At 37.1% G+C, this 22,091-nt stretch overlaps 1 protein-coding gene across 3 annotated transcripts in view; it reads left to right on the forward strand.

Moving 5' to 3' along the window:
• Positions 1-22,091, forward strand: part of CTNNA3 (catenin alpha 3) — a 1,784,170-nt gene that overhangs the window by 204,320 nt on the left and 1,557,759 nt on the right. For all 3 annotated transcript variants that reach the window (XM_078434311.2, XM_078434309.2, XM_078434310.2), the window contains one exon: positions 19,547-19,666. In XM_078434311.2, the coding sequence (XP_078290437.1) occupies positions 19,547-19,666 (120 nt within the window). The remainder of the gene's footprint in view (positions 1-19,546; positions 19,667-22,091) is intronic.

Here is a 22,091-nt window from a genome sequence, read left to right on the forward strand (position 1 = left end):
ATAAGTAATACCCATAAAATATTGAAATAAAAACATCTTGAAATAGAAGCAAATCTCTGATGTGAATGTTCTATAATATACTCAAACAATTACCTCTCTGATTTAATGTCTAACATTATCTTACCTTATTATGATAGCCTTGTCATGCTGTTCGTTCATACTGATTTTGTGAGCAGTTAAACTCCAAGTCTCTGAACTCAAAATATTATTAATTTGAGCGTTCTTGTTCTGATACTAGTTTTATCTTTTTATATGTAAAGGTAGATGCTAAATTTATATTCACGGAATTTTATCCTGTTAATTCTGGTTTATGTTAGAGTCCATAAAGATCTTTTTAACTTTTGATTTTGTCTTTACCTCCTAACCTGGAATCATTTTCAGATTTTTAAAAGTCAGATTATTTATGAAAAGTTGTTTAGTCATGTGGAAAACAGTGATATATCTTCTTTCAGATAACATCAATCAAACATTAACCCATTTTGAGTAAATTTGTTGAAATGAACTTCAAACTTGCTTTATTAGGCTACTGTATAAACCATGTTTCTTTATTTTATCCTCAAGTACTTTCTCAAAGGCCTTGCTAAAATTAAGATGTGTTAACTGTGGCATTGTAGATTTATCAGTATAGTAACCCCAATTATAAAGGAAATGAGCTTAGCTTGGTTAACTTACTTTTCGTAGCCCTGTAAGAGTTCCAAGTTGACTATTGCTTGCTTGCTTTTTTTCCTTTTCTTTCTTTCTTTTTATGTTTTTTTTTAACCTTCATTTTTTAATTGCTCATAATCCACTTACTTATGGTTGTAAACCACTTGTCTGCTGGGATCTTGTTACTCTTAAGATCTATATATAAATGGCTTGAACCCCAATTCTGTGTCCTATCAACTATAACGTCCCAAGATTTCTGCAAATTCTCTGGGGCTCATATTCTCAACGTCATCTCTAGTTCCAAGTTTTTGCTTCCACAAATTAGTTTACGAATGGTCTTTCTATCCCTATTTTATAGTTGGTTAATCTGTAATTGGTAATTGGCCTTTTCCCCCTTGATTTTGACACACACACACACACACACACACACACACACACTCACTCTCCAATACTCCCAGACAAGACATGTTTATGTGTCTGTGTATATTGCAAACCTTATAGAAATTTGGGATGGTGGAAGGGAGGGGATTCTTTACTGTAACACTATATTCTAAGTGGCTCCAATTTGAATATCAGAAATCTTCAAATTCTTTAGCAACGTCATCTCATTGTTCTTCCGCCTCCTTTCCCCTTACCTACTCTCTTTGTTCTTTCTCATACCTGTAAATTCCTGTTTATCTGGATGCACTAGGTTTCTATCTGCTAATTTGTGCCCTCATATATCACTGTCTTTCTTAAATTATTCTGTAAGGTATTTTCCTCCGTATAGACATTTTTTTTTCCCTCAGAAGAATTCTTTAGTCAGCTGTGTCTCTCTGTATACACACATACATTCCACTATAAAATAATGTATTATAGATGTTTTCTAGGGGGAGAGCATCAACTTTAATGGTATAGATTTCTTTTTCTGGACACTCTTCTTTAAAAAGCAGTGGGTCACATTTTTGTTTCTTGCTTCTGTCTGGAATATAATGGAAAAAAGCCTGCCTCTTCTCTCTTCTAATTGTATCTTACTATTTCATGAAATCTTCTGCTCATTTTGGGGTCCCTTCAGCATTCTTATACAGTTCCCTGCTACATTTTTAATTTATTCTTTATTACACGGTACCAAATAATGTATCCACTATCATAATTTCTTCTTTCATGGCCTTACTCTTTTCTTCCTTACTGATTTTTTTCTAAATTATAGCTTTTTTTCATCTCTGTTGTGGTATGTTTCCTTTTAGATGTCAGGTCAAGGAGATATTACTCAATTAAAAAATGTTTATTTATTTTGAGAGAGACAGATAGAACACCAGAAGAGGAAGGGCAGAGAGGGAGGGAGACAGAGAATCAAAAGCACGCTCAGTGCTGTCAGCATAGCACCTGATGCGGGGCTCGAACTTCACAAACCATGAGATCATGACTGGAGCCGTGATCAAGAGTCAGATACTTAACCAATTGAGACACCCAGGCATCCCTATATATTTCTCAATTTTTGATTAATTCTCTGTACCTATACATTTCCTGACTTCCTATGCTTTGTTATTTTTACTGAATTATCCTCTTTCCACTGAGACTGCCTCCAGAGATGCAGTTATGATCGACCATTTATGAGGACATAGACTGAGACCACCAACTAGTGCATATGTGGTTCACTGAGTAATTCTCAGTAGGAAAAGTAGTGCTGACCAACACAGAGTTGATATATAATTAAGTACAACAAAGATTCTTGATTTGGCAGCTTTAAAGTCATCAGGTTCCGTAAGGAATTTTTTTTCTCCAGGAAATAGGTCCAAATGAAAGGTAAGAGAGGATAGAGAAGAGAATGACAATCTTTCAATATTAAATAAATTGTAGAAACTTGGAAAGACAGTTTGGCTTTATTGCCACCATTCTGTGGGAATTTAAAAAAAATCTTTTTTAGTATTGGTCAAGGTTTTTTTGAACTTCACTATTTATACTTCTCAAGATACCATATTTTATTTTATTGGCATCTGGGTTTTTATAAAGGTCGATTTTATTTGAGACAAAATTGGCTGGGGTGTCTCTTGCTTTCCTTAGGGGTCAGGACAATGTGGAGGAAAAAAACCATTGCTTTTGGCAGAAGAGACCTTGCTTCAATCCTGGCTCTGTTGTTGATTAGCTGGGGGAATTTAGGAAAGTTGAAAATCTGTGAGCCTTGGCTTCTTCTTCTGAGTTATAGGGATAATAAAACTTACTCTGAATACTTTGAAAGGATTTTGTAAACATTAAATGATATATAAGTTACCTAGCAAGAACTGGTGCTCTCTGTTTCATTTTCTTTCCTTTTCTTGTCTTTCCTTTTGCCACCATGGTACCTTTTTCTCACATTTTTGACTCTTGTAGACTCTTGCAGTACAATGTTATCCTTATGCCTAAAAAATGAAGGGAAATAAATTTGAACCAAATTTTCTAACATTTTCCATTTATCAAACCAGAGTTTTATTTATTTTTATTTTTTAATTTTATATATTTTTTGAAGCTTATTTATTTTGAAAGAGAGAGAGAAGGAGAGGAAGAGTGTGTGTGCATGAGCAGGGGAGGGGCAGAGAGAGGGAGAGAGAGAACCCCAAGCAGGTTTGTGCTGTCAACATGGAGGCTGACATGGGGTTCGAACCCATGAACCATCAGATTGTATCCTGAGCCAAAATCAAGAGTTGGACTCTTAACCAACTGAGCCACCCAGGTGCCCCAGTAGCTGATATTTTTTTTAAGGTACCTTCTATTATTAAAAGGCAGGCATACCAACAAAGAGACTTTCTAAAGTTTCCTTTCATTAAAAATATCAGCAGTTTATAAGGGAAGAAATTATTGTATTATTAAGAGCTATTAGAAGCCAAGCATATTCTGCAGAATATTCTAGGAAAAATATATGCAGAGATATTAAGGTTTAAAGAAAAATCAAGTCACAATAATGGTATTAAAGATAGAATAGGAGGAACTAGAAAATGGAGACAAATAAGGTACAAATCACTGGATTCATGCCTGATAGCATACTGAAAACTTTAGGGACAAAGGAAATTTAAACCATGTAAAATTATAACTTTAAAAGGGACCAGCATCATTCTAGGTATCTCCAATTTGATTGTTAATTAATCCATTCAGCAAATGGTTGTGTTTTGTGCACTACTGCGTGCTAATCACTTCTGTATGATAGGGATTCAAGTTTAGAAAAATAATACCATGGCCCTTTTCTCCTGGAATTTACAGACTAAGACATAAATTAATATAAGTTACTCTGATAGAAGTTGGTGTAACTATTATGGAGGCATGATGGCAGTTGTATCAAGGGAAAGTATTTTGAGTGAATTTGAATAACTAGACAAAGAAGGTGATGGAGGAAAAGAGCATTTTAACTGCAAGAACAGTACATACTCAAAGACCTGTAATACTTCTGAGGGCTGAGATGAAGGGTCACTGTGTTATATACCTCAAACTAATATAACATGTGGGACAACTATACTAAAAACAAACAAACAAACAAAGACAATTAAAAGACAAGCCAGAGTCTGGAAGGCTATATAGGCAAATCTCTCATAATGAATGGCCAGTACTCAAAATTTATTAAGAATTCTCAAAACTCAATAAAATAACAAACAAAATGTTTAAAAATGAAAAGAGTTGAAGGTGGAGAGGTAGGCATAGACCTACTTGTGAAAGGCCTGTGTGCTAAGATAAACAGTTTGAAGTGTAGTCTGAAAGATAACGGGGAATCATTAAATATTTTAAGCATGGGTATGACATAAGCAGATTTGCATTATAGGACCGTTAGTCTAGCAGCAGTGGGTAAGGGAGCCAGACTGGAGGCAGTGAGGCTAGTGATTAGGCTGATGCTGTCATCTGGTTGTGAAATGATGGGGTAGGATAGGGAATGAATGAGATAAATGAAGGAGGAACAGTCTACAATTTGGAAAGTGATTGGAATCTGTTTAGATAGAAGGGTAGCATCAGGTAGCCTTTCAGGAATCTGGCTGGGCATGAGGACCTTGGTTTTCAGTTTTAGGTAGAGGAGAAGTAGTTTATGGGTTTTAGGCTTATTCGATTGAGGCACATATGAGAGATAATAGATACTAAAATATATGTTTAGAGCACATGAGAACAAATAAGAGATAGATTTGGAAAGCCTCAAGAAATAAGCATTGGGGAGGAATTAAGATGGGAGTAGTGGGGGAACCCTGGGCTTGCCCCATCCCTTGAACACAGCTAGATCAACATCAAATTACTTTGAATACCTAGGATTGAGAGAACCATCTGCATAATTTGAGGGCGAGAATGTGGCAGATATGAAGTGCAGAGACATGAATTGGGGGAGAGAAAGGCCATGGTGCCATAGGGAGTAGGAAGCCCTTTTTGTGGAGAGGAGAGAGAGGGAGAGAGGAGTAGAGAGAACAGTGTGCTGGTTTTGTGCCAGAAGAGCACCCCTACAAAAATCATTGACTGAGAAATTGGGAGGAACTGATTATTGCAAGTTTTTGCAGAGTGGAGCTCAAATTCAGAGGATTTGGAAGTCTGTGCCATTTTCTAGAGTTGATCTGAGCAGGTGGCAGTGGTCCAGGTGAGAAGAGGGTAAAGGCCTGAGAGCAGACAGCAGAGAGCCTGGTGTGGGGATCCCCTGGGTCGTACTGGGAGAGAGAAGTTACCCTTTCTAGAGTGCATTTGGAAGATGGTGTATTGCTTCTTCAAGGACAAAAGATTGGGCTGACACTTTTGAGCAGCCACTTAACAGCAGGGGACAGAGGCTCATGCAGAGGGCAGATAATCTGGTTGCAGGTTTTCATTGTACTTCACCATAAACTCCAGGCACTTGTGCAGTCAAGTGACTGCTTTTCTTTTCCCTTTTTCCCAATTACTTATTTATGTATGTATGTATGTATGTATGTATGTATGTATGTATGTATGTATTTTAATGAATATAATTTGTTGTCAAATTGGCTTACATATGACACCCAGTGCTCATCCCAACAGTGCCCTTCTCACTGCCCATCACCCATTTTCCCTCTCCCCCAAACTCTCATCTATCCTTAGTTTGTTCTCTGTATTTAATAGTCTCTTGTGGTTGGCCTCCCTCCTTCTCTGTTTGTATCTGTTTTTTTCCCCCCTTCCCTTTCCCCATGGTCTTCCATTCAGTTTTTCAAGATCCACATATGAGTGAAAACATGTGATATCTGTTCTTCTCTGGCTGTCTTATTTCACTCACCATAATACCTTCCAGTTCCATCCACATTGCTGCTTTTCTGGGACAGAATGGCTCCAGGAGCAGTGCTTCAACACTGTACTCTGGAAGAAGGGAGCAGGTCCCCACCTTGCCAGGTCCTTTAAAATTTGGAATTTTGGATCCCAGCCAGAGATAGAAGACAGGAGAGCTGTGGCTCCAGGGATATTGATGGCCCAAGCACAGACTGGGGGAGGGTGGGGATCAAATAGAAGCCTGGGAAACAGGAGGGGTGATTGTTCGCTTGTCTGTGGCAGTGGGTGTGAGCCTTCCTCTCTGGGGGTAAAAGAGTGTGGTGACATATTTCCCCCCTGCCCACCAGCACAGTTGGACTTCAGTTAGCAGCACAGCACCTTCAGTAGGGGCTGGAGCCACTTATATCAAACCCTACCTCCTGCACCATACAGGGTCATCTTTACTAGGGAAGGTCTGACTGTGAGCCAGCACAGGGGGTCTCTCCCCTAGAGGACCAACATAGGCACCTCACACCCACCAAGTCTACTGATCATAGAGTGCTCCAGTGTATCAGCTTCAGTGCTGGTGGAAATACCAGATTTTTTTCTTTTCTTTTCCTTTTTCTTCTTTTCTTTTCTCTTTCTTTTTTTCTTTCTTTTTTTTTAATTTTATTTTTTATTTTTTAAAATTTATATCCAAATTAGTTAGCATATAGTGAAACAATGATTTCAGGAGTAGATTCCTTCATGCCCCTTACCCACTTAGCCCATTCCCCCTCCCACAACCCCTCCAGCAACCCTCAGTTTGTTATCCATATTTATGAGTCTCTTCTGTTTTGTCCCCCTCCCTGTTTTTATATTATTTTTGTTTCCCTTCCCTTATGTTCATCTGTTTTGTCTCTTAAAGTCCTCATATGAATGAAGTCATATGATTTTTGTCTTTCTCTGACTGACTAATTTCACTTAGCATAATACCCCCCAGTTCCATGCACGTAGTTGCAAATGGCAAGATTTCATTCTTTTTGATTGCCGAGTAATACTCCATTGTATATATGTACCACTTCTTTATCCATTCATCCATCAATGGACATTTGGCTATTGTTGATAGTGCTTTGGCTATTGTTGATAGTGCTGCTATTTCCATACTTTGGCTATTGTTGATAGTGCTGCTATAAACATGGGGGTGCATGTGTCCCTTTGAAACAGCACACTTGTATCCCATGGATAGATGCCTAGTAGTGCAATTGCTGGGTCGTAGGGTAGTTCTATTTTTAGTTTTTTGAGGAACCTCCATACTGTTTTCCAGAGTGGCTGCACCAGCTTGCATTCCCACCAACAATGCAAAAGAGATCCTCTCTCTCCGCATCCTTGCCAACATCTGTTATTTCCTGAGTTGTTAATGTTAACCATTCTGACAGGTATAAGGTTGTATCTCATTGTGCTTTTGATTTGTATTTCCCTGATGATGAGTGATGTTGAGCATTTTTTCATGTGTTGGTTGGCCATTTGGATGTCTTCCTTGGAGAAATGTCTATTCATTTCTTTTGCCCATTTCTTCACTGGATTATTTGGTTTTTGGGTGTTGAGTTTGATAAGTTCTTTATAGATTTTGGATGCTAATCCTTTATCTGATATGCCATTTGCAAATATCTTCTCCCATTCTGTCGGTTGCCTTTTAGTTTTGTTGATTGTTTCCTTTGCTGTGCAGAAGCTTTTTATTTTGATGAGGTCCCAGTAGTTCATTTTTGCTTTTGTTTCCCTTGCCTCCAGAGACATGTTGAGTAAGAAATTGCTGTGGCCAAGATCAAAGTGGTTTTTGCCTGCTTTCTCCTCAAGGATTTTGATGGCTTCCTATCTTACATTTAGGTTTTTCATCCATTTTGAGTTTATTTTTGTGTATGGTATAAGAAAGTGGTCCAGGTATTGTAAAAGAGAAAAATAAGAAACAAGAAAGAAAGAAAATGAATAGATGAACCTGCTAACAGATTGAAGTAGGACTGAAATTGCTTTGTTTTCCCCTAGAAGTCAGTCTGTGTAGCTCTTTATAGTCCATAAATTAAGCCAATGGTGAGACTTGTGTACTTGAAGAGCGAAGTTGGCCCAATTGGGCAGGGCTCAGTTTAGCAGCTCCACTGTCCACTAGATGGCGCTGCTAGCCTAATGGGGTGGAGTGTTGCGGTGCTCATAGGTGCGTATAGGCATGTGCGGGAGCGGTGAAAATGGCGCCACCCAGCCACCCAGTCTGTTCTCCCCGCTCAGCATCCTCTGTCTTCAGCTCTCGTCTTCTCCTGCTTTTTTACTCTCCATGATCAGGCCCTAGGCAGTACCTCTCTCCTGAGTTTTGTCTCAGATGTGGCTGTTTTCCCCAGCCCCTTACTTCTGAAGGACTGAGGCTTTGACCCATTCCACCCCTCTGCAGGAGGGTCTCACTGAGCAATTGCCGAATGAGCAATGGCTGAATGTCGGCTGCACCTAGGAATGCCCGCTGGACCCTGCTGTTGCCGATGCCCCGAGACTGCAGCCAGGTGCCAGCCCATCCCAGAAAAAGTATGTGAGATAGTGTAGCAGCAGCATTTCAGGGATTATGGAAAATCACAACACACATCTGGTAACCAGGCTTCACCCTTAATGACCTTGTTCCAGCACCAGCGAATGTGGCCATTTTCTGGGGTCTGCTGGGACCAGGTGGCTTCAACAGCCTCTACCAAATGTCCTTCCAGCAGGGGAACTGGTTTTCCCCGTGTGGCCCGAGAACCTCCCGGCCCCCACTCTGTTCCTGGGGATTCGCCTGTCCCACCAGAGCGCTGCCAGGTATCGAGCTGCGGAGTTGCAGCTTTTGTGCTCTCCTTGTTTACGGTCTTAATGGAATTTAAACTCTCTCCTTTCTCCTTTCTCCCTTTTTAGTTTAGTCCCTGCGGCTATTTCCAAGTTTCCACTTTCTCTCCAGCTGCTTTTGGGGAGGGGTGCTTTTCCCGTATTCTCCCCACCTCTCCAGTCTCAGTCCTCTCTTCACTCACAAAAGCATTTCCCTACCTTTCGCGGCTTCTTGCTCCCCAAGTTCAGCTCTCCGTGCTGTGTACCTGCTGAATTCTGTGGTTCAGGTTGTGCAGATTGTTGCGTTAATCTTCCAATAAGTTTTCTAGGTGTGTAGGATGGTTTAGTGTTGGTCTGGCTGTATTTCATGGATGTAAGTTACACAAAAAGCTTCCATGCTGTTCTGCCATCTTTCCTCCTCTCTTTCTTTCTTTTTTAAAAATCAGGCTTATAGTTTCTGTTCATTTGTTTGTTTTTCATTTCCTTTTCATGTTTTTTTCAGATCAATTTTTTTTGGATCAGGCTTTTTTTTTTTTAAATCAGGCATATTCTAACAAACAAATCAAAACACACCTAGTTAAAGATCTAAGTACTCCCACTGCAAGCAAAAAGGAACTCTGCAGAGGATCGCCTGTGGGAAAAAGCAGCCAAATTACAACAGCAGAGCGCACAGCATATACTGGAAACCCTTCCTTGAAGCACCAGGCCCCGGACAGTGTATGACCCCTTCCTAATATAGCATTACTCTCAGGAGCAGGAAACATAACAAGTTGTCATAACACACAAAAGACAGAAACCTAGACAAAATGACAAGATGGAGGAATTTTTCCCAAAGGAAAGATCAAGAAGAAACCACAGCCAGATATCTGATCAAAACAGATACAAGCAGTATGTCCGTACAAGAATTTAGAACAACAGTCATGAGGATAAACTCGCTGGCCTTGAAAAAAGAATAGAAGACACCAGAGCAACCCTTGATGCAGAGATAAAAGACCTAAAAACTAGTCAGGCTGAAATAAAAATGTTGTAACTGAGATGCAAAACTGACTGGCTGTAATCATGAGAATGGAAGATGCAGAGGAACAAATAGGTGATAAAGAAGATAAAATTATGGAAAATAGTGAAGTTGAAAAGAAGAAGGAAATGAAATTATTAGATCATGAATATGGAATTAGGGAAATCAGAGATTCTGTAAAGTGCAATAATGTATATCATATGTGTTTAAGAGGAAGGGCAGCAAAAAGGGGCAGAAGGTTTATTTGAATAAATTCTAGCTGATAACTTCCTTAATCTAGGGAAGGAAACAGGAATTCAAGTCCAAGAGGCACAGAGAGCTCCCCTAAAAATCAACAAAAACAGGTCAACACCAAGACATATCATGTGCAAGACAAGTTTGCCTACCCCTGCTCATGCACACACACTCTAAAAAACAAACAAACAAACAAACAAACAAACAAAAACAAGAAAAGTCAAATACACAAACTAATCTTAAACCTAAAGGTGCTGGAAAAGGAACATCAAATAAAGCCCAAAACCAGTATCCCAAATGAAATAACAGGACAGAATCATAGCAAGAGACCTAAGTGAAATATGCCTGATAGAGAATTTAAATAATGATCATAAAGATACTCACTGGAGTTGAGAGATGAGTGGAAGACTTCTCTGAAACCCTTATCAAAGAGATAGAAAACATAAAAAATAACTGATCAGGGATGATGAACTCAATAAGTGAAATTAAAAATATAATAGAATAAATAGTAGACCAGAGGAAGCAGAAGAACTGATCAGCAACCTGGAGGACAGAGTAATGGAAAAGAAGCTAAGCAGATGAGAGGAAAAAACAAACAAACAAAACGAGAATGACTTGGGGAACTCAGTGGCATCATGAAGTGTAATAACATTTGCATTATAGGGATCCCAGAAGGAGAAGAGAGAGAGAAAAAAGGGCAAAAAAATTATTTGAAGAAGTAATAGTTAAAAAACTCCCCAAATTTGGCAAAAGGAATAGATACTGAGGTCCAGGAGGCACAATGATCCCCCAACAAAAACAATCCAAGGACATTACCCTAAGACCCATAGTAATTAAAATGACAATAGTGATAAGGAGAGAATTTCAAAAGCAGCAATAGAAAAGAAAACAATTATACATAAGGGAAACTCTGTAATGTTCTCAGTGGATTTTTCAGCAGAAACTGCAGGCCTGAAGGGAGTGGCATGACATGTTCCAAATGCTGAAAAGAAAGAAATATACACCCAAGAATACTCTAGCCAGTAAGGCTATCATTCAGAATAGAAGAAAGATATATAGTTTCTTAGAGAAACAAAAACTAAAGAGGCTCATGACCACTAAACCAGACATTCAAGAAATGTGAAAGGGGACTCTCTGAGTGGAAAGGAAAGACCAGAAGTAAGAGTAAGAAAAGTAGGAAGCATAAACACTGTAAAAATAAGTGTAACTGTAAAAATAAGTCAAGGGACTCATAAAATAAAAAAAGGTAAAGCATGACACCATATACCTAAAATGTGGTGAGGAGAATATAGAATGGCTTCAAACTTAAGTGAGCATAGACTGCTATATGCAGAAGATGTTATATGCAAACCTAATGGTAACCATAAATCAAAAACCGATAATAGATGTGCAAAGAATTAAGAGAAAGGAATCCAAGTATATTACGAAAGAATGAGAAGAGAGCAAAAGAAAAAAGGAACAGAGAATTACATAAACAACCATAAATCAAGTTTAAAAATGGCAAAAAGTGCATACCTATAAATAATTACTTTGAATGTAAATGGGCTAAACTTAGTTCTAACAAAAAGACATAGGGTAATGGAATGGATAAAACACAAGATCAACCTTTATGCTGCCTACAAGAGACTTATTTCAGACCTAAAGACACATGTGGGTTGACAGTGAAGTGATGTAGAAGCAAGTATCATTCAAATGGAAATGAAAATGCCAGGGTTGCAATACTTCAATAAGACAAAATAGATTTTAATCAAAGATTATAACAAGAGACAAAGGACACTATAATCATAAAGGGGACAATCCAACAAGAAGATATAACAATTACAAATATTTATGCATCCAACATGAGAGAATCCAAATACATAAAATAGTTAATAACAACCATAAGGGAAATAATCAATAGTAATATAATAATTGTAGGGAACTTTAATACCCCACTTACATCAATGGACAGATCACCTAAGCAGAAAAATCAACAAGGAAACAGTGGCTTTGATGACACACTGGGCCAGATGGATTTAAACAGTAGAATTATAAATAGAATTCTAAAACAGTAGAATATACATTCTTTTCAAGTGCACATGGAACATTCTTTGGAACAGATCAATATTAGACCACAAAACAAGCCCCAGAAATGTACAAAGATTGAAGTCCTACTACACATCTTTTCTGACCACAATGCTGGGACTCTAGAAATGGACCACAAGAAAAAATCTGGAAAGAGCACAAATACATGAAGGTTAAGGTTAACATTCTACTAAACAGCAAATGGGTCAATTAAGAAATGAAAGAGGAAATAAGAAAAATACATCGAGAAAAAATGAAAACACGATGGCCCAAAATGTTTGGGATGCAGCAAAAACACTTCTAAAAGGGAAATTTATTGCAATAAACTTTCTTGCTTACTTCAAGAAGCAAGAAAAATCCCAAATAAAAAACTTAACCTTACATCTAAAGGAACTAGAAAAAGAACAACAAACACAACCTAAAACCAGTAGAAGAAAGGAAATAAGAAAGATTAGAGCAGAAATAAATGATATAGAAACTAAAAAACCAATAGAACAGATGAATGAAACCAGGAGCAGATTATTTGAAAACATCAACAAAATCAATAAACCTTTAGCCAGACCCATCAGAGAGAGAGAGAGAGAGAGAGAGAGAGAGAGAGAGATTCAAATAGATAAAATCTGAAATGAAAGGGGAGAAATAACAACCAACACCCCAGAGATACAAAAGATTGTAAGAGAATATTGTGAAAATTATATGGTAACAAACTAGACAATCTAGAAGAAATGGATAAATTCCTGGAAACATATAACCTCTCAAAACTAAAACAGGAAGAAATAGAAAAAATTTGAGCAGACCAATTACTTACCAGCAATGAAATTGAATCAGTAATCAAAAAACTCTCAGCAAATGAAAGTCCAGGGCCAGAGAACTTCACAGGTGAATTCTACTAAATATTTAAAGAAGTACTAATACCTATTCTCCTCAATCTATTTTAAAAAATAGAAGGGGAAGGAAAACTTCGTAACTCATTGTATGAAGCCAGCCTTACCCTGATACCAAAACCAGGTTAAGACACTATAGAAAAAGAGAATTACAGACTATTATCATTGTTGAATATAGATGCAAAAATCCTCAACAAAATATTAGCAAACTGAGTCTAACAATACATTAAAAAATGATTCACCACAATTAAGTAGGATTTATTTCTGGGCTACAACGTTGTTCAGTATTTGCATGTTAATGAATGTGATGCATCACATCAATAAAACAAGTGATAAAAATCTTATGATCATTTCTATAGATGCAGAAAAAGTGTTTGACAAAGTACAACATCCATTCATTATAAGAAGCCTCAACAAAGTAGGATTAGAGGGAACATACCTCAATATAATAAAGACCTTATATGAAAGACCCACAGCTAACATCATACACAATAGTGAAAAACTAGAGCTTCTCCTCTGTAGTCAGGAAGAAGACAAGGATGTCCACTGTCACCACTATTATTTAACATAATGCTGGAGTCCTAGTCATACCATTCAGACAAGAGGAAGGAATAAAAGGCATACAGATTGGTAGAGAAGAAGCAAAACTTTCACAATTTGCTGATGATATGAACTAATAAATTCAGTAGGTTTCAGGACACAAAATTAAAGTACAGAAATCTCTTGTACCTTTTTATACTAATAACAAAGCAACAGAAAGGGTCATTAAGAAGGCAATCCTCTTGGGGCGCCTGGGTGGCATAGTTGGTTCAGCATCTGACTTCGGCTCAGGTCATGATCTCACAGTTTATGAGTTTGAGCCCCACATTGGGCTCTGCACTGATAGTGCAGGGCCTGGAGCCGGCTTCTCATTCTGTGTCTTTCTCTCTGCCCCTCCCCTACTTGTGCATTCTCTCTCTCTCTCTCAAAAATAATTAAATATAAAAAATATTTAAAAAAAAGAAAGCAATCCTCTTTACAGTTGCACCAAAGATTATAATATACCTGGGAATAAACTTAACCAAAGAGATGAAAGACCTATACTCTGAAAACTATAAAACATGGATGCATGATATTGACGTTGACAGAAACAAGTGGAAAATATTCCAATCCGTGCTCATGGTTTGGAAAAACAAATATTGTTAAAATGTCTGTACTACCCAAAGCAATCTACACACAATGCAATCCCTATCAAAACACCAACTGCATTTTTCACAGAGCTAGAATTAACAATCCTAAAATTTGTAGGGAACCACAAAAAACCCTGAATAGCCAAAGCAACCTTGAAAAAGAAAAGCAAAGCTGGAAGCATCATGAGTCTGTACTTCAAGTTATATTACAAATCTGTAGTGCTCAAAACAATATGGTACTGGCACAAAAATAGACACATAGATCAATAGAATAGAAAACTCAGAAATGAACCCACAACTATATGGTCAATTAATCTTTGAAAAAGTGGGAAAGAGTATCCAATGGGTAAATGAATGTCTCTTTAACAAATGGTGCTGGGAAACTAAACAGCAACATGCAAAAGAATGTAAATGGATGACTTTCTTACATTATACACAAAAATAAACTCAAAATGGATTAAAGACCTATACGTGAGACCTGAAACCATAAAGATCCCAGAACATAGACAGTAACTTCTTTGACATTGGCCATAGCAACTTCTTTATAATTGTCTCCTGAGGCAAGGGAAACAAAAGTAAAAATAAACTGTTAGGACTTCAAAATAAAAAGCTTCTGTACAGTGTAGGAAGAAAAACTAAAAGGCAACATATGGAACAGGAGAAGATACTTACAAATGATATCTCTGAGAAAGGATTAGTATCCAAAATGTATAAAGAACTTCTAAAACTCAACACCCCAAAAATAAATGATCCAATTAAAAAATGGACAGAAGTCATGAATAGACATTTTTCCAAAGAAGATAGATGACTAAAAAACACATGAAAAGATGCTCAACATCACTCATGATCAGGGAAATACTAATCAAAACTATAGTGAATTATCACCTTCCACCTGTCACAATGGCTAAAATCAACAACACAAAAATCAATAGTGTTGGGGAGACTGTGGGGAAAAGGGAACCTCCTGCACTGTTGGTTTGAATGCAAACTGGTACAGCCACTCTAGAAAATAGTATGGATGCTCTTCAAAAAGTTAAAAAAAATAGAACTACAATCCAGCATTTGTGCTAGAAGGTATTTACCCCCAAATACAAAAACACTAATTCAAAGGGGTACATGCATCCCAAAGTTTATAGCAACATTATCTACAATAGCCAAATTATGGAAACAGCCCCCATGTCCACTGGCTGATGAATGGTAAAGAAGGGGTGCATATATACAGCGGAATATTACTCAGACATCTAAAAAAGAATGAAATTTTTGTCATTTGCAATGACATGGATGGAGCTATACAGTATTATGCTACATGGAACAAGTCAGAGAAAGACAAATATCGTATGATTTCACTCTTATGTGGAATTTAAGAAACAAAACAAATGAGCACAGGGAAAGAAAAAAAAGAGAGGCAAACCAAGACATGGAGTCTTAGTTATAGAAAACAAACTGATGGTTACCAGAAAGGAGGTGAATTAGGTCATGGGTTAAATAGGTGATGGGGATTAAGGAGTGCACTTGTGATGAGCACTGGGTATTGTATGGAATTGTTGGATAACTATATTGTACACTTGAAACTAATATTACACTCTATGTTAACTAACTGGAATTCAAATAAAAACTTAAAAAAAAATAACCCAATCAAACAAAGGAAAAAAGACAAACCAAAAATGGACTCTTATCTATAAAGAATAAACTGATGGTTACTAAAGGGGGGGAGGGAATGGGTGAAATAGGTGAGGGGGATTAAGAGTACACGTATGTGCACTGATGAGCAGTGAGTAGGGTATAGAATTGTTGAATCACTATATTGTCTTCCTGAAATTAATATAATAGTGTATGTTAACTATACTGGAATTAAGTTAAAAAAATAAAATAAAATTAGTAAGTGAGTCTTTTTCATGTAAGGTTGGGATGCTTTTCAAGGGCAGCTTCTGTGCTGGGCTCTTGGTGGATGAATCTGCATGCAGCTTTTTAAGAGCCATTTCTCAGTTTGCCAGTGGCTCTGTGGATCTTGTGAGCATGAGCCTTATTGGTCTTCAAAGCCACTTGTTTTAGGTGTTGGTCTTAAATATTGGCATGCCTAAAGTGGCATACAAATCCTATAATATTCAGGGATAGCTGTGGGTTTTGAGTTTCCTCCCAAATGTTGGTTGCCGTGATGGGGATAGGGTTTATGGTGAGTTTGTGCCTTAGCTTTTCCTACCTGTTTTGATGTGGTTTACATTTCATTTGCTTGATGTGAAGCAGTTGCTCTGCCAGTTTTTAGGTTTTTTCAGAGAAAATTGTTACATATATAGCTGTAGCTTCAGTGTGTCTGTGGGAGGATGTGAATTCAGGATCTTCCTACATTGCCATCTTGAACCAAAATCTGAACAGAAAAGAATTTGATGAGAAAACACTGTGGGAGTGTTTAGAGTGCTTACTTTAATGGCAGATTTTGGGATAATGTTTGCATCTTCTCATTTTTGTCTTGTCTGTCTTGTGATATTTGATAAGGTTGTCAAATAGGACAGAATTTGCATTTATTTCTCAGTTCAGAGACCATCTTGATATTCTCTTTCGGCAGTTTTAAAACATTCCTAGGCATGTTCATGGGTCAGATTTATTCATTGGGCTTTTTCTTTTTAAGTTTGAATTTTGTTTATAGTAAGGTAAAAATATTAACAGGATAAATTTAATGTCCAACAAATTATTTGGGACTTCTTTGCTTGTTTTAAATTTCCACTCAAAAGTTTGAACAGGTAAAATCTAGGAATGTTAAAATCTCTTCAATTAGTTGTGCTTCCTTTCCCAACTTATCTTCAAGTGAGAGATCATTTATTTTGAGACATAGTCAACGTAATGAAACTGCAACACATTGAGAAAATCTCAAGAGGTCTATTTCAGTGATCAAGCATAGTGACCTGTTGGAATGAAAAATCCTCAAATAAGGTCAACATCTGATTTTTTTAAGTAAAATGTAAGCCTCACTTTAATCATTGTCTTATTTTTAATATCTTTTTATGTCAGCTTTATCTGCAAAGCAAAATTATTGCTTTTACTCTTTAGCATCTTTAAATATAAATAGACAGAGAGAGACGGGGTGTGCTTACTAGGCATCTAACCTAAAGTACACAATAGATATTGCATGACCTCTCCTTGACAATTATTTGTTGTTGTATGGGAAAAATCTACTTAAATAAATGAATCATCATAGTTTGCTTTGAGCTATTTAGTATCAATAAATGGAGAGTGTAAGTCTTGATAATGAAAGGTCAAACTTAAAAATCTCCATTTCACACAAACTCTGATCTTTCAGAAAAAACATTTTGTGGTGATGTGTTATTGCTGGATTTTCTCCATTTTTTCTTTGGCCATGAACACATTGCTTGATTTTCATGTTTTTCTTTTTTTTATTTTTTATTTTGAAGACTTACAAATGTGTTTGCCCTAAAGTTCCTACTTGTAGCTATATAAAGTTCACAGAAATAAATGTGAAGAAGAAATATTTGAGAAGTAGAGCTAATATTTTTTTAGGGAAAATAAAGTGCTTAGAATTAAACAGAATGATTGGTAAAACAGTTTATATTAATTATAAGTGAAATTATTTAAATCGTTTAGAATGTTAGATCTAGTATTTTGACTTGAACATAGCGAGAAGGGACCAAGAAATGGGCAAGGCACAGGAATGATCGTGCAACATGAGAGAGAGTTAATATAAAGGTCATTAAAATTACATCAAAATTATGTTTGCTATAAAATGGGGAAAAGGAGCAGACTTTGGCTATGTTTAAACTGATGGGTAGAATTTGTTCCCATTTAAGGCTCTGAGAACTCTCCTGCCGTTTGGAACTCAATTCAGATCTCTTCGTGTCTTCTACCCAGCCTGATCCCTCAATTAATATAAAGATTTTTTTTTTCTGTTTTACAACATGTTGCTTTTATCCCTTTGTTTTTGTACTCTCTTTACTGCATTGCCTTGTGTTGGAGTTAATGGTATAGTAGAATAAGCACAAATATTGTCGTAAAAACCCAGTTTATATTTTCTGAGTAACAGTTTACTCACTTGTAGAATGGGGAGAGAAATAGGAAATCCTGTGAGGATTCAGCTGGGAGGCATCAAGTACCTGGCACTGAGTGGGCCCACAGTAAATGTCAGTGCCTTTCCCACTTCTGAGTTTCATGTCTAGTTTCCTTGGTAGTCTGTAAATTCCTTTAGGGCAGGAAATGTGTTTTATATTCATAGTACCTTGTGCATAGTAGGTTCTAAAAGATTATTTGTTGAATTTAATTTACTGTAGAGCTGTGGAAGCTTAGCACTGTTATTTCTCATTTCTTTTTCCTCTGTCACCTTGGATTGAGATAAACATGTTGCTTTCGTGAAATTGAGGATTTAATTCAGTAGAATGCCGTTATAATATGACTTACTCCATAGAGTTTGAATAGTAAGGGTCAAGTAATTTCCCTGGAAACTTAATAATACTCTATAAAATCTTACTAGCCTGTCTCACAGCATCATAGTCACAGTGGAATTCTGGTGTGTTTAAGATGGTGAAGTCTCTCTGTAGGAGTCTATCTAAAGGCACACAGTGAGAATATGGGAAATGAATGGCATGAAGAGAGAGCAAATGTAAATGTCATTGTAAGTGACATTACTTGACATTTTAAATCACTAATCTTCCAAAGTATGTTCTAATTTACTAAAATAAATCAAGAATTGAATTTCTTGTGAGCTCCCTTTGCTTAATTAATTATTAGCAGCAGAACAATATTCTATGATCCACTGCAATTTGTCTCCTTTGTGTTTATCTAGTATCTGACTCAAAAATGAACAGAAGTGTTCTGATTCAGCAGAACTGATTTTATAACTCATCTGCATTATAGAGCAGAAATGAATAAATGTTTGCTGAACATGCTACATATGCTTCCATTGCCAAAATGTTAGTTTTCTTTCCTTCTCAAAATATAAGATCTGAGAGATCTTCCTGGTTGAAGTTTGTAGGGTACTTATTTTGCATAGATATGTCTGTAGAGGCAAGTGGCTACCTTTACATGAATTTGTTTCCATGATTGGAATGTGAGAGCCCTTTTAATACTTCCTCATTATGATTTAAAATCATATATTCATTGCAGTTTTTTTCTTTAGAAGTAGTGGTGTATGCTAAAACAGGTTTCCTTTTTTTTTTTTTCAAGTAGGCTTCATGCCCAGCGCAGAGTCCAGTGTGGGGTTTGAACTCATGACCCCGAAATCAAGACCTGAGCTGAGATCAAGAGTCAGTCACTTAACTGACTGAGCCACCCAGGCACCCATTTTTTGAAAATGCAGTATGCTCTTTTGTTGGAATGAGGACTAAACACGCTTCCCATTCATGCAATAATGTTCGTTGTTCTTATGATACAGCTTCTAATCCTTTATAATCAGTCTTTCTTAAATTTCATTGAAAGGCAATTAGTATTTGTTATCTATTATGAATGAGGGAACCTGAGACTCAGTGTTGACTCTCTGTTTTAGCTAGTTAGGCATTCGAGGAAAATGTGCTGCTATCCTAATGATTTACTTTTGTTTTCAATTTCAGTTTCAAAGAACATTTGAGTCTCTTAAAAACGTTTCCAATAAATCTGACCTCCAGAAAACCTACCAGAAGCTTGGGAAGGAGCTGGAAAATCTGGATTATTTAGCCTTCAAACGTCAGCAGGTAGGAGTCAGAACTTTCCTTGGTGGAGGAGATGAACACTTTAGCTTCCTACCATCCTGCCTGTCAGTTTTAAGTGGATCTGGGGAAACTTACCTTCTAATGTTTAGGGCAGAAATAGGTTGTGCTGTGCTGTGCTGACATGCCATGTTCATACAGATTCATTGTGGTCCTTGCTTTTAGATGTGCAGTTTGGGGGGTTCCACATGTGTCCATATACCTCTCTTAAAGAAAACTCCTGCTGGTTTGTGAAGATATAGCTACCCTTTGATTCAGGATGCCTCAGTGGCATATAGGAAACCTCTGTGATGGCTTGGCCACATGGCTTTTATATTTGACAGGGGGATACTTGAGGAGAAAAATCACCTGATGACCAGGAAAAGGATGTAGATATACATACAAAATTAAGGGAAAGGATCATGAATATGTCAACGTATGAATAGTTTTCTTGTTTGATCTCTGAAGATTAGTGAAATTTTGCTGTGTAAATTTGAACAGGAAAATATACTTTACAAATGCAAGTCTTTCAGCCTCCTTTTATAGAACTCCAAATAAATACAGAGCCAAAATAGACTTTTATAAGATTGCTTTTAGAATTAGTACTAAAAAAATGTATTAATTATCATTAAGTTCTGTGTGTTTGCAAGATACTGCTGCAGTAATTAGCTAGCTAATTTTCTCAAGCTGATCTTCACCAGTTTCTTCCCAGCCACTAGGTGTCAGAGTTGTCAAGCTTTTACTTTGATTGTTTATTCCAATCAGAACAGCCAGATAGACGTTTAAATTAGGTTGCATGAAATTCGGCAATGTGCTCAGTGATGGATAGCGTCTAGAAAAATGACTAAGTGGCTGACTCGTATGGGCAGGCACCGAGTCCATTACTTAAGAGTCTTTTCTGTTCGTGTGGCAAAAGGTGCAACTCTCTTGCCATTGCCCAATTCACAAATTTTGGATCTTTTGGATGGAGTTTTCAAAGCTGGGTATTTATTTATTTATTTATTATTTTTTATATTTATTTATTTATTAACATGAAATTTATTGTCAAATTGGTTTCCATACAACACCCAGTGCTCATCCCAACAGGTGCCCTCCTCAATGCCCATCACCCACTTTCCCCTCCCTCCCATCCTCACCAACCCTCAGTTTATTCTCAGTTTTTAAGAGTCTCTTATGGTTTCGCTCCCTCCCTCTCTTTTTTTTTCCCCTTCCCTCCCCCATGGTCTTCTGTTAAGTTTCTCAGGATCCACATAAGAGTGAAAACATATGGTATCCATCTTTCTCTGTATGACTTATTAGTTACACCTTATGGAGTCACCACAGTATGGTCTAGAAATATTGACTTGAAAAGAGAATTGTGTTCTGGGTTTGCTCTATCACTGACATTGCATGGGCATTTAGCCTTCCCATTGCCCTGTATTCCTGAGAAGGTGTATTTGTTTTGTAGAATGTTCTGGGGTAAATGGAGTATCTCTGCATATATTTAATTTATATGAAAAGGACACAATATCCATTGAAGTTTTATTTATTTTAAAATTAGTGAGGGCTTACATATTAGCACATGTACAGAAGCAGTCACAGTTACAGAGAACTACTACAGGAATCTCCCATATGATGCTACTTAAAATTCACATCATAAGTCACTGCTCTGGCCTATGCATTTTTTAGTACAGTTTTGTTTTCCAAGAGCCATATTTTACCACTGAGGGATATTTGAGTTGGCAGGCAGTAGTCACTGCCCTCTTCTCTTATTCTTTCTTATTAGCACATTTTCATTGATTAGATTCTTGCATTAGCTAATTGTGAATTTGGAAAAATGCTAATGCTTCAAGGGCAGGAGGGCAGAACTCTGACAGGATGGCCTTGAGGACAGGTAAGTAAATTGCATGTGTGTATGAGTAACATATGGGCACATGGGGTGTAAATATATGTGTGTGTATGTATATATATACACACACACACACACACACATATATACTATTAAATGGCAATTATGTATCACATATGGTGATTAATACCTATATGGATTAGATACTGAAATGTTGATAACAATATAATGGGGATGGTTTTATGAGCACTATTTTAAGGCAAGAAAATTGTTAAGAGAGTTAAGTAACTTGCCTAAGGTCACTGGGCTAATAACACATAAAACTGGGCTTCAAATCTAAATCTGTCGGACTCCACACCTGGGTGGAGTCTTATTCCCAGTATCCCTGCAGGGAGCCAGGCTGGGGTAGGAAAGTGAGGAGGTCTAGATATGCAATATGAAGATAATTTTAGGGATACCAGACCCAGGGCATAAAGAGACCTTTGAGAGTGGAGTACCTTACCTGGTGGGAGGCAAAACAGGCAAAACACTTCTCTCTCTGCCTCTCTTTCTCTCATGCAAATTGTTCAATATATACAAAAACACAAAAGGATTTTTGGAAGA

The sequence above is a fragment of the Panthera onca genome, chromosome D2 (assembly GCF_046562875.1).
Source record: "Panthera onca isolate mPanOnc1 chromosome D2, mPanOnc1 haplotype 2, whole genome shotgun sequence".
Lineage (NCBI taxonomy): Eukaryota > Metazoa > Chordata > Mammalia > Carnivora > Felidae > Panthera > Panthera onca.